This window comes from Equus caballus, chromosome 3 (genome assembly GCF_041296265.1).
Source record: "Equus caballus isolate H_3958 breed thoroughbred chromosome 3, TB-T2T, whole genome shotgun sequence".
In the NCBI taxonomy this organism is placed as follows: Eukaryota; Metazoa; Chordata; class Mammalia; order Perissodactyla; family Equidae; genus Equus; species Equus caballus.
The window spans coordinates 19,680,908-19,694,178 of record NC_091686.1 but is presented as its reverse complement, the minus strand read 5'-3'; the positions used below and the strand labels follow the sequence as shown (position 1 = coordinate 19,694,178).

General features: G+C 31.6%; 1 protein-coding gene across 15 annotated transcripts in view; it reads right to left on the bottom strand.

Moving 5' to 3' along the window:
• NFAT5 (nuclear factor of activated T cells 5) overlaps positions 1 to 13,271 on the bottom strand; it is a 123,282-nt gene that overhangs the window by 44,037 nt on the left and 65,974 nt on the right. For 5 of the 15 annotated variants that reach the window (XM_023637221.2, XM_070263072.1, XM_070263070.1 and 2 more), the window contains 2 exons: positions 5,431 to 5,492; positions 4,431 to 4,989 (listed from right to left, as the gene is read on the bottom strand). In XM_023637221.2, the coding sequence (XP_023492989.1) occupies positions 4,431 to 4,960 (530 nt within the window). In that variant the 5' untranslated portion in view covers positions 4,961 to 4,989; positions 5,431 to 5,492. The remainder of the gene's footprint in view (positions 1 to 4,430; positions 4,990 to 5,430; positions 5,493 to 13,271) is intronic. The other 10 variants (XM_023637220.2, XM_070263068.1, XM_023637216.2 and 7 more) reach the window with 3 other exon arrangements.

Here is a 13,271-nt window from a genome sequence, read left to right as displayed (position 1 = left end):
TACAAAAGTCATGTAAGATAAAGGAAGAAACAGAATGGGCAATAACATTAAAAACAACTGATTATCTTACTGATAGAATAAATACAGCCTAAGGGAAGATACATTGCATAAACAAAATTATCTTTTAAAATTTTGTAATAAAATTTAACTATATGATGCAAAAATAAAAGAAAGTAGTTGGACAGAGAAGACAAAGAGTGCATATGTGTGGTAGGAGGAAGGAGGAAGACTGAATGCAATGAACTGGGAATAACAGGAAAGAGAACAGATGATGTCATTGTAACCTTTCACACTGCATTTTAGTCAAAATAAACTTTTAAAATTACATATATATGTGAGTGTTACATAAAGCTACAAGATTAACTATCATTATTTTCTAATCAATCTTGCAAAGTCAAAGAAAAATGGGGGTAGCAAAAAGAAACAAACAAAAGGCCTTAAAAAACAACTGAAAGTACATATAGCATATTCTTTTGGATATCTTTCTCAGTATATCAAACAATTATAATTAAAAAATCAGTGATTCAATTATTATTGGGAAATTAGCTTTACTCTAACCAATCTTTCTCAGAAGTGTAATTTTTCAGAGTATTTTTATTTGTGATTAGTTAAATAATTAAAGCCCTTAGCATGTAAAAAATTTATAATCTGGGCTTTACAGATAGGCAATGTAATTTATTTTTAAAAGTTGTGTTTCTAATGTTTATTTGTTTATCATACATTTGCTATGTGGAATGTATATTCAAAGAAAAATATTTCAAATGGTAGTTAGGGCTTCAGGTCAACACATTTAATCTGAAGCACTGCAAATATGTGATAAAAATAAATAGAAAATACCAGGGACTGGGGTGAACTCCACGGCTAGGAAAGGGATAGAAGAATGAAGGAAAGAAGGGATGCAAAGGAATGAAATAAAACTGACTGGATAGGAATGAGGGTTCTGAGGGCAAGTACTATGCTCAATCATCCCCATATTCCCTGAACCTTGCACAATTCTTTAAACAGCAGGTGCTGAAAAAATATTTGTTGATGAAGGCAAATAGGAAGAAGAAACAGACAAAGAAAGGACAGCAAACGAAAAAAAGACGCTTCTACAATAGTAAGATCAAAAGGACTGGACCCTAATTGGCCAAGGAATGCCATTCGTGTTTGACATAATTAATTCAAAGATTACCTGTGTAAGTCATTTAAAAGGCCCTGGAAGAATAAATCCTATAAACAAAAGTGTCAAGTTGAAGCTGGGATAATGGGCAATAAGCGCTATTTTTCTCTTTATCATTCTGGGTAGAAATTCAAACATTTTCCCTGAACACAATGTGTAGTCCCTTACATATGAAATTCTATAATGATATTCTGTTTTTCACTCATTTTAAAATCAAAGCAAAAATATTCACTTACTGATGTTTTACTATGTAAAAACATCCCCCAAATATGCAACAAAAGGAACTAAAAGAAAATATAGCAAAGTGCTAATATCAGTTGTATTGAGTGACTAGATTATGGGTTATTTTCTTCTATTTTTCTGTATTTTTCAAATGTTTGTAATAAATATCTGTTAATTTTATAATAGAAAAGGAAACACTGGCTTGAAATATAAGGAAAATTTATCATATCAATTAATTTGTCAAGATATGATTTTAATATTCACTTATGCTAGCCAAACTAATATTTATGAGGATAAATAGATGATAATGAGTTTTACTATTTCAGCAAAACAAAATATTTCATTTGGGATGACGACTGTCAAGTGACGTGAGAAAGTATACACATTATGGCTCAAAGAAGAATAGCACATATAATTTAAAAATTTCTGAAATGATACTTAAAAAAGTTCTTAAAACTATTTTTATTCTCTAGGTTTAAGCATAAAAATGGAATACATACATATTTAGATCTCTAGATGTGTGAGACTGAAAACAACTAATTCTTAGAAAAGTAATCATTCAAATTACTAATTTTTAGGGCATGATGGCTTCAGAAAAAACAAGAAAGTAACAGTTAATTTTATGGACTTTTACTTCTAAATGACATCTAAAAGGAAAATCCACTGTCTTGGCATATTCTATTCAGAAGTCTTAAAATGATATCCTAATTCCTTTGTGCTACATATCCTTCTGGTTACCTATGTCAAAAATAATTTTCACTATAAAATGCCTAAAATAGGTTTCATATCCAGATGACATCATATCTTAATTTCTAGGAATATCTAGAAGAGACATAGGGCTACTGATTCTCAGGACATTTCATCAAAGAATTCAAGAATGATATAGCTAGGAATGTTTAAATACTGAGCAGTTTTTTAAAAACATGGTTTTGTTTTCTTAATAAACTCCAACTGTTATATAACACTTTAATTATATAAAAATGCCATTTCCATCTTGAAGACCAATAAACTGCTGTACGCAAATATTTGAGAATATATTTTCTACAATTTAGAATTATATAAATTATAAATTCACGGCACATTAGATCTACAGCTATAAATACCTTATCTCTCAAAACATTTCTAAATTTCTTTCACGTTTCTAACATCTTTCTTGTTGAAGAATATAAGACTTTAGCTTGAGATCTTCTTAATAATTGTTTTCAAAGGCCTATTTTTCTACATATTTACATGTGCTTTTATCCTTTCCTTGATATAGTCCTTATAAATTCAAAATTTAAACTTCTTCCATTATTTCCATACGCTAGTGTCAAATATTTTTCCATTACCTAAGAAGCTGGACAATTCTTCTGCTGCTTGATGAGTTTCTGTTCCATGAATAATTTCATGAGAGATTTTGTCTTGACAAATGTTATTATACTTTCCCTGGGTAACCTCAAATCATTTCTAAGATACATCTATCATACAAAAGCAGAAGCAGAAAAGATGTAGGTCAAGATATCTCTTTAAATAGCAACTGCAAATCATGTATGTGTGTTGACTAAATCTAAGTCAAAATTTTACTTGTTCTTCATTTGAACCTTTAACATTTATTTCAGTATAAAACTGAAAATCTCTCTTGTGGAACTCAAAAAAAACTTTCTCCATTAAAGCCCAAATAAACACATACCTGTTTAATCATATACATGAGACTTTTAGATCTGTGCTACTGTGTTTCAGACCATTATTCTATAGGTAATATTTCTACAAAAATGTTCTAGAATTCCTGACTCTGCCAATGGTAACATTTTAGGAAAGGGTCTATCTTGTTTTCTTTTAAATAATCTTCTAATCTGGACTTTCTAAAAATGAAAAACATTTAAGCATGAATTTTATTTAACTATGTAACACCAAAGGAGTTTTAAATGAGAGTAGAAAAGAAAGTAGTATAGAATAATTATTGCTTAAATGGTAGATAGATATTACTTTAAAAATGTACTGAGAGAATATCTGGACAAGTTTAATATACATTAAAAATATTCTTTATAATACTCAACTAGATTTTTAACTTAAAAGATAACAACGTCATCAAGTAGTAAACCAATTGACAGCTTCTCTATCACTTTTTGTGACAACCTGAAACTGTAGGAGATGCTGGGTCAACTAAAGGACCATACCCCAAATCCTAAAAAAGTAATCTCTCAAAATCCAGTGAGTTAAATTTTATCAAACTATGTTGAATATACTGTAGGAAAATCTAATCAAAAAGTCCAGCAATTAAATATTACAATAAAAGTACTAAAGGATTTAAAAAGTTGAAAATGTCATAGTATTCTGTACTATAGCAGTGAATATTACTGTAGCTATTGAAATATATTTAGTGAATGTTGTGAACCGGCAGACATGAATGACAACTCAAATGTGTACCATGATCTATCACCCTTCAAATACATAACCTAGAATCACAGGAAAAAAATTAGTGATATATATATCTCTCTCTATTTTTTTAAATCCTGAATTGGCACAATGAAAAAGCTTAAAATAAATACATGAATCTAAATGAGGAGAATCAAACTATGAATTTAGCTTTTTGTTTTCATCAAATAAAACAGAAAAATAAGGTGTAAAAATCCTCACAAAAATGGGAATAGATTGAACCATATGAGACAACGTGAAAGAAAACACAAACTAGCCTTTTGCGAATGTTTTGAGTTGTTTTAGCTAGAGCTATCACGTTGCTAGTTATTTCTAGGAGTAAAAATACTTTAAAATACTTTTAAAATAAAATCTATTTGAAATTTAAAAGTTATTTCAAAACAGATTATTTTCATTTTCTGCTACTTAATCATACTCATAATAAGATACCTACTGCTAAAATCTGTTGATATTTTATTTTTCCTCTAGTGAAACTTGGTAATTTTAAGTTAAAATTTTCACATATTTCAATGATAAAATTAGCATCTTTGCTTTATATGCAAACTTAACTGAGCAATTAATAAAAGTGGGGAATGATTTTTTTTTGTTTTGCATAATGGTGATAGAACTTTAAAAAAATGTGAATACCAACCCATTTCCTGCTTTTGAGTTGCCTTTGTTGTCCGTGGTAAGCTGAGAAAGCACATAGTGAGGTGCTTTGGCACTGTCGGCATCAAATATATCCATATTAGATTCTTCACAATCTCGTCGTTTGACCCCCGGCCTCTGCTTTGGATTTCGTTTTCGTGATTTACGAGGTACCTCAGTGTTATCATTGTAGGAACTGGTGCTCATGTTACTGAAGTTGGAGGGGGAATCCTCCATCCACATACTGCAGCTCTGCTCAGATTCCAATCCACACCCCTCATCCTGGCAGGACATCCGACTGTTATCCAGCAAGTCCTCAGGTGGTGGTGAGATGTACAAGACTGTGTGCCTCTTCGGTGTTGATGGATGCTGCTGAACTGTGTTACTGGTTAACTGCTTTTCACTTACCCCTCTGTTACTTACCCCCAAGGCTGAGGAGCAGCTCTCCACTTGCATAGCCTTGCTGTCGGTGACTGAGGTAGAATAAATGGTAGGGCTGGAAGAGGTGGTAAAGGAGCTGCAAGCACCGCCCATGGAGGAAGAGGAGGGAGCTGAAGAAGCATCTGCGGTGTACAATTTAAGAGTAAATACACTATACATGTTTTCACCTATGCTGGCTAGCAGTCCCATTGAAAACGTGATTTGTGAACTGATTGTTTTTCCCCAAAATGAATAGTTGGAATTTGGTTGTTTTAGAATATAAATGCTTCAAAGCAATACAAGGCCTAAGAAATGCAATTTAAAAAAATGCCCAAATAGCATTAATTTACTTGTGTTATAATCGATAGATTTTTTAAAATCTAATGTTTTAAGCTGTAAAGCAAGAATAAAGCTTTTATTGCCTCAGCTGGATGTTCTGTTGAATTTTTAATCATTTAAAATAATAAAACCCCAATATGAAATATATGCTTGTGGTCCACATTCAATGCCAATTAAATAATTCATTATAAAATTTGAAAAGTGGGACTGTGCTTAGCCACAAAATATTAAAATAAGTTTCTAACCTATGAAGCAGAGAACTACAGGTCATTTTTAATGCAGACACTCCCTGCTTCAGAGGCAAATCCTGGAATAAAAATATGAGAAAATAAATGAGAAAAGAGCCACTGATTATTCCAGATATCAATTATAAAATGAGAAATAAATAGAAAAAATATATAATCAACTGAAGTGTAGGCAAAATGGAACTGGTACCGTCACTATGATTGTGTAAAATCTAGAAGAATAAAAGTGAAAAAGGTTTGATTTGGAACATGCTGGGCTGTAGAAGACAAGCAAGTTAACCAGTGTGGATCTCCAGAAGTTGGAAGTGGCAGTTCAAAACCATGATCTCTAAAATAAATAAATCCATCCTTAATGCAGAATGAAAAGTAGAGTAAGGACTGATTATTGAATGGATTTCTCTTATAAAGTACTTGATCACACACTCAGCAACTGGTTACCACTGTCCATTTCCTCTTTTAAAGGGCCTGCGTGGTTTTAACTATTAAGGGAATTTCCTAATATGAGTAACAGTAAATTTTCTTAGATGAAGTCTAACAAAAATTAGTTAAGTAGAAAAAAAATCTCTGGAGAGCACAAGAATTAGTTCCTATAAAAAGATTTTTTATAAAACCATTCATCTATTACACCTAGCAAAAATAATTTAAGTAGATTTTTTAAAAATGTGTGGCAACTGGCAGAATAGCTCATTGAAAAATAATAAGACTTTAACCCTTAACAGCATAACCTCAGAGGCACACTAAGAATGTTAAGGTGGGAAGTAGTCAGTCTTAAAATTTTAGAATGAACATTTTACCTTGTATAAGATATGGAAAGGTTTATAAACATACACACAAAAAAATAAAAATAGGTAACGTGACAGATAACTAAGAGATACGCTTAAATCTAAAAGTATTTTTTACCTAAAGCCAAGAACACCACTGTTTTAAAGCAGTAGGATAAAAATTAAAACTGTGATGTGCAGTTATTGGAATTGCAAGATTCATATCAATCATAATATAAAGAGTGAAATGTAAGAATGCCAATGTTTAGATAATCAAAAGCCAACTGCCAAAGATCTATTTTTAAATTGAAAACATGTACCAAAACACTTAAATCACTTGAAAGAACTAAATTCACCCACAATTTTTCATTGCTGTCAAGGCAATTAATATTAGCCATTAATAATGTGATCTACACAAGGCCACGTGGAAAGATTTTTCGCAACTACCATAAGTTAAAGAACCTAGAGCAATTAGATGATACCAGTTCCATTTTCCAGTTTGTATCCTTGTCAAATGCAGTAGCTGAAATTGGAAAATTCAGTCATTTTAAACTGCATTCCAATTTAAAGAAAAATTTATCAATTTTGTATCATGCATTAATGCAATGTTTTCTTAGTAAATAAATATTTTAAAAGATTTGTAAAAACTACAAAATCTAGATGCTAATGTCAGTGACAGTTTAGGAGCTGATTTGTAGCCACTTTGGGTTTAAGTAACAAGTTTTTTCCTCATTTTTTGAAAAATACTATAGAATTCATTTTAGAAAAAATAAGAAAGGTATTACGTCTAACATTCCTCCATCTGTTCCAACTATTGGCAAAAGTGAAACTAAATTTTTGTGTATGAGCCTATGTTCTTCAAATTTCCAGAGAAATACAAGTATGCAGCATGCAATGTTTGCAGTGAAATACACAAAACATGCAGCAGGAATGCTGTGAACTTGTATTTCTATAAAGCAGCTCTCCCCAACCCACTCTTTTTGAATTTAAGTACCATGAACGTGAGAATGCAGAATATTAACATCTCAGGGATCCCAGTTCACCACAGATGGAAAGTACAGGTGAAAAAGCAATCACGAACTCAAAAGCAAGTTATGTGGTATTTATGAATTTAATATGCAAGATACAACCTAACATTGCTCTTTGAGGTCTATCTGATTTTATCCTGCACATCTTATCAAAATGATCAGGGTTACAAAATCCAACAGATATAATTATATATAAAAGTTTGTTCTGGGACAGGTGTGCCAAACTATGATCTCATAACCTACAGAAATCAAAATATTCTACACATTTTCCTTGGATACCTAACATACAATTTTTATATTTTACCTGCAGTTTCCTGGATATACTTATTAAATAAAAAAGTTCATTACCACAAAACTATGAAACTGAAAACATAAACTCTGTCAGAAGATAGCAGTAAAGTATCCTCTAATTTAAAAATATTACTTTTTAAAGTCTATCTCATTTTGATCCTAAATTACAGAGATTCTACTCATTTTAAGACTATAACAAGACAATTTTTTGTAAAAGATTTTACTTTTTTCCTTTTTTCTCCCCAAAGCCCCCCGGTACACAGTTGTATAGTCTTAGTTGTGGGTCCTTCTAGTTGTGGCATGTGGGACGCCGCCTCCGTGTGGCTCAATGAGCAGTGCCACGTCTGCGCCCAGGACTCGAACTGACGAAACACTGGGTTGCCTGCAGCGGAGCGTGTGAACTTAACCACTCAGCCACGGGCCCGGCCCCAAGACAATTTTTTTTAACTATAAAGTTTTTCACAATAGTATCATTGTTCTCTGATGATGATGATAATGGCATACACAATCCTTCACATAAAGATGTTATATTCTGGTTAGCAAGGCATCACCTAAGCACATTAGTAATGCCAGGTGGGGTGGTGAAGTGGAGGATAAGAACTACAGGCCCTTTAAGAGCATGGACAATATCTTTCTCATCTTAGACCCTCCCAACACCTAACACAGTTCCTTGTACGTAGTAAAAATTCAATTTTTTAAATTAAATTGATGTATGGGAAGCCAATATTTGATATGCATGTTGTTATATTAAAGTTAAATTGGTAAATAAATGTACCAATGTATCCATAATGGACATATCAGGTCTAAAAAGAAAATTTACTACTCAAAGTGCTTAGAATATATATTACTATAATAGTATTATCTGATACAGGAAAGGATTTAGAAGTAACTTAAGAGTTTAGAGGTGACTATTCTCTGTTTCTATAAAGAGTGAGCTAATAATTTTCTTTCTTGAAAGTATATTAAAGCCAAATCAACCTACTTTTGAATTAATTCATAAGTTTACAAAGAAAAAAAGTCCTTAATATTATCTATTAAAAAACAAATGCATAAAAATAACATCAAAAATATTTTAGATTTTTAAACACTAATTTGTCAATTCCAAGCATTCCAAGAAAAGCACTAAAGAACATTCCTGGGATACTGTAAATGTACTTAAAATATCTACAAAGACTTTTCAGTCACTATTATCATTAAACATCAAGAAACAGCTTAATTGACATTCTATAGAATTGACATGTTAATGCAATCCTGCCTCATCTATACATTCTTTTTTATTTATAAGTTCTTATGAACAAAATATGCTAACTCTCTCTCCTCCATTTTTTTTGGTTTTGAGTCTCTATTTTTCACTATTAAGAAGGTAGAGATTATGTTTATCTGCTGCATATTAAAAATACAAAAACTCCAACATAAAAGTTTTAATAATTGCTTTTATTTTCTCACTGAGAACAGTTGTAATATGTTTCTATTTTATAACTTTATAATTTTATTTGTTCTTAAATCCCTTACCAATCCCCTCATAAAGTGGGAAGTTTTTCTTCAATTTTTTCTTAAAATTATTTATCGTCTAACTAATGTGAATAAATTTTTACTGATTTTTTTCTTTTATGAAAAAATTTTTGAACCTAGAATTTTATTGTTCCATAGCATTTTCTGTGACCACAGAGAGAACAGCAAACCAAAGGGAAAACTGATAGACTATTTCTCCAATTTACTAATGGAAATGTATAATTTCAAAAGAATAATTCTAAAATTTATAAGTGAAGGGAAGGATCACATCTATAGTATTCTATACCTAAGTCTAATAATTCTATTATTGGCAGTAGCCAATTATTAGACCAAATGTCAGTAATAATGGTGAACTTAAATGGCATATATGGCTTCTTTTAAGAATTGATGAAATCATTAAGGTTCACTATGAATATTCAAAGTAGTTGGGATAAAAAGAGTGGCAGATAATATCTACCTGGATATCCTAGAATTTGCAAGCATTATTAATTTGACGAGATTAAAATGGATTTTTAAATGGTACCACATATAGAAACCTGTGTAGATTTCATATATTCCTTGCTTAAACTGAATTTTAAATTTAACAGCTATTAGTTTTAGATTTGTGAACTAGAAATTATTTTTAATTACCATTTCATTTTAGTGCTTAAAATACTGCAAAAAAGAGATGACACTTCATATGGAACTAACTAAACTTTTTATAGAAAGCTCTGAAATTAGAAACATTCTTTAAAGTCTTCAAAGAAATAACTACCTTTCACTGATTTAAAATATATGACAGAAATGACATTTAACTAAGCTTCCAAGATAAAAATGTGATCCCTAGCATTTAAATACACGCACATATTTTATAACTTTTCAACATCAGTGCAAAGTCAGTTGAGTTTCCTAAAAAAACCATTGGAACAAAAGCCATAAAATTTTGCAAATGTGCTAAATGAACCAATAGTGGAACGGAGAAGGAGTAAACTATTGACTGTTCAGAAAATAATCATAAAAAACTACACAAGATGTTTGGAAACAATTTCTCGTCTAAAACACTTAATGTTCAATCTCAGTTATTCTCTTTTAAGTATTTCATTTTTCTTACTGGTAACAATGACTTCAAATCTAAGTATCTTGTCTGATAAAAGTCACCAGACACAAGGACATACTTTCAGATGAAAGAAGAAAGATATTGAGAGAAAAAAATTTTAAGGCCAACATTCATGTTGCCAAGGGATTGAAAAACCTAGAACACACAAAGTGGCTGCAAACCTGCTTTGTCAACACCTTACATGCCAACCTTCGTTTTCTACTTTTCTTCTTCTTCTTATAATATTAATGTAAAGTTTAAAACTTTACAAAAAGTTTTAGTTTCAATCAGTATCAATCCACTATTTAGAAACAAAAAAGAAAGGAAGGAAGGAAGAAAGAAAGAAAGAAAAAAAGACTTATGAAGAAGTCTGAAAACGAGACCGACCTATACCCTGGGTGAGATTGGATGGGTTAAGTGTCTCTGGCACTATTTGTCTTCACTATTGACAGACACTGTCACACAACCCACCACACGATGCCTGTCTCTGAATGGCGAAGCTAGAATGCAAGTTAAGTGTATTAATAGAAAAAACAACTAGCATCCCAGCATATAAAATAAGCAATCCCGATTACTTTATGAAAAAGAAAGAAAGAAAGAAAGAAAACCCAAAAACAAAAATTGTAGGGTCGATCATTTAATTTACATGTTTAAAACAGTTTCAATTTCCCATTTGTACTTTTCCGACCCAACTTAAGTTTACATGCTACAATAAGCAATGTTTTTAAAACAAACTTTAAAAAATTAAATTATTAACATCCAAATAAATGCACGTGGGGAAATTTCTTATCCAAAATTTTTAACTCATATTCACCAATTTGTTCTCCTGTTTACTAATGCAATCTAATCCATAAGCCAGAATGCTCTCTCAGGTGTTTTTAGGCTATGCCCTTACCCAAATTCCCTTAAAGAATGGAAGAGGATATGCTCTGACCAACACACCCAAAGCAGTAAGAAATATGGATTTTTTAGCAGCAAAACAATCTTTTCATTTCCCAAACCAACTTTCAAATACTTACTTTCTCATCCCCCCTCAAAAAACTTACTAATTCACACTTTTCAATTAGATATGCTACTGTGCATAAAATGTCTGATCCTTGACATTGGTTGAGGCTCTATTTTAAAAAATAATTAGCACTACTGCTGAAGCTGAAAGGTTTGTTACTGATTTATTGGAGACTACCTCTTTATTCCTCAGTCCATTAAATTGCCAGTCAGGGTTCTAATACTACACAATAATTCTCTCCCGTTTTTAATCTGAATTCTTCTAAAATAATTATTTTTACCTTGTTAGAGTGACATTAATATATTCACAGAATATTTATTAAAGAATGTTTCCTGAAAAATAAAATGCTTATAAAATTTCTAACTGTCCTGACACTTAGAGTAATGTTTTAAATACATCTTTTGTCTTATTCAACCCAAAGTGTCTAAGCACAGCGTAAAATATGTATTAGGTACACATTATACAATTTGGTTTTTAAGCCCTTTCCTATTATTGGGAGAGAAAGATGCTTTCTATCATCTAGGGATTTGAGTACTATTGGGTAGGATCACTGGTCAATACTGGGTAAAGAGATTAAAACCCAGAAAGAATCCTCCACCTCAAATAATTTAAACACAAAAGGGAATAATTATACGAGCTGAAAGGTAGTGTTACTTAAAGACAAAAACAGAGATTATCACTCTACTAAATAAGAATTAGACAGAAAAGCATCTGAGAGATGATATTTGAAGGTCACTTCAAAGCTTTATCATGTAATACACTTTAATATAGTTTAGATTAAATAATAAAAGTGCTACTGCCAACTCTAGTCCAACGTCTTCACATTTCTTTTTTTTAGAGGTGACTAAAAAAGGAAAACAAAACAGTATTTGTATCATTAAAATCTTCTAATTTAATTAATCAGGTTTTACATCTGGGTCTGGATTAGAGTGTATCCAATCACACACAAAATAAATTGTCTAGGCAAAAAACAGAAGTCATAAATTGTTCTACCAGAAGTTTTGAACTGATCGTGCAATTTTAGCATTTCATTTAACAAAAGAAGAGGAAGAGAGGGGCTGGCCCCGTGGCCGAGTGGTTAAGTTCGCGCACTCCGCTGCAGGCGGCCCAGTGTTTCGTTAGTTCGAATCCTGGGCGCGGACATGGCACTGCTCATCAGACCACGCTGAGGCAGCGTCCCACATGCCACAACTGGAAGGACCCACAACGAAGAATATACAACTATGTACCAGGGGGCTTTGGGGAGAAAAAGGAAAAAAAATAAAATCTTAAAAAAAAAAAAAAAAAAGAAGAGGAAGAGAATTCTAGGAAAAACTCTTAACCAGTCAACTTTGCAGACTCATCCCTTTGGGAAATGTCTGTTCTCCCTATGACTCATCCTCCTCTATCAATGCTCCTTTTACATACAAGGATTCCTATTGAGAGGGTGTGTCAATGTGAAAGAATAAGTCAGAAAGTAAATCCCATGGCCTATGTGTGGCTATATCTTGACTAACATGCAAAACTTCAAAGTAAGGCAAAAAATAGACTGGGTAAGAATGGAAAAAACTTATTTTTATAAAAATAAGATTTTTAAAAACCTTACTAACACATGAAAGGAGAAACACATGTAGGAGGGAGGTCAATGTTTACTGAATGATCACTAATTGTCAGGTAACATTAAGTATTTTACATCTTTAACTTCATAATGACCTTAAGAAAAAGTTGGTATTATTGTCTAGTTACAGGGGTAATATTATTAGAAATCTATTTAACTTCCACAAGATTCTATCTATATGATAGAAATGAATAATAGCAACCAGATTCGAATTAGGCCTTTATGATTCCAAAGCCCATGCTAATTTTATTATATTTCATGAGTGGGAAAAATAAATAGAAATAAAACTATAATATGCATGTGTGTACATGTGTATTTTATCTAGATTGTAGCTGTACCAGCCTGGTACTTTGAGGTGACTTCTCATTCACTTTCTGATTTAATTTAATTAACAATAATACTTTGTTCCAAAGGAATGACATGGGAAGAACGAATTTTACCTCAGGGGGCTAAATAAATACTGCTGATGGACGTATATTTGCATTTATGGATGAAAAGTTAATGTACTCTTACTTATGTCAAAAATAAATTCATCAAGTATCTAATATATCCCACACCTGTTACTTTTTAA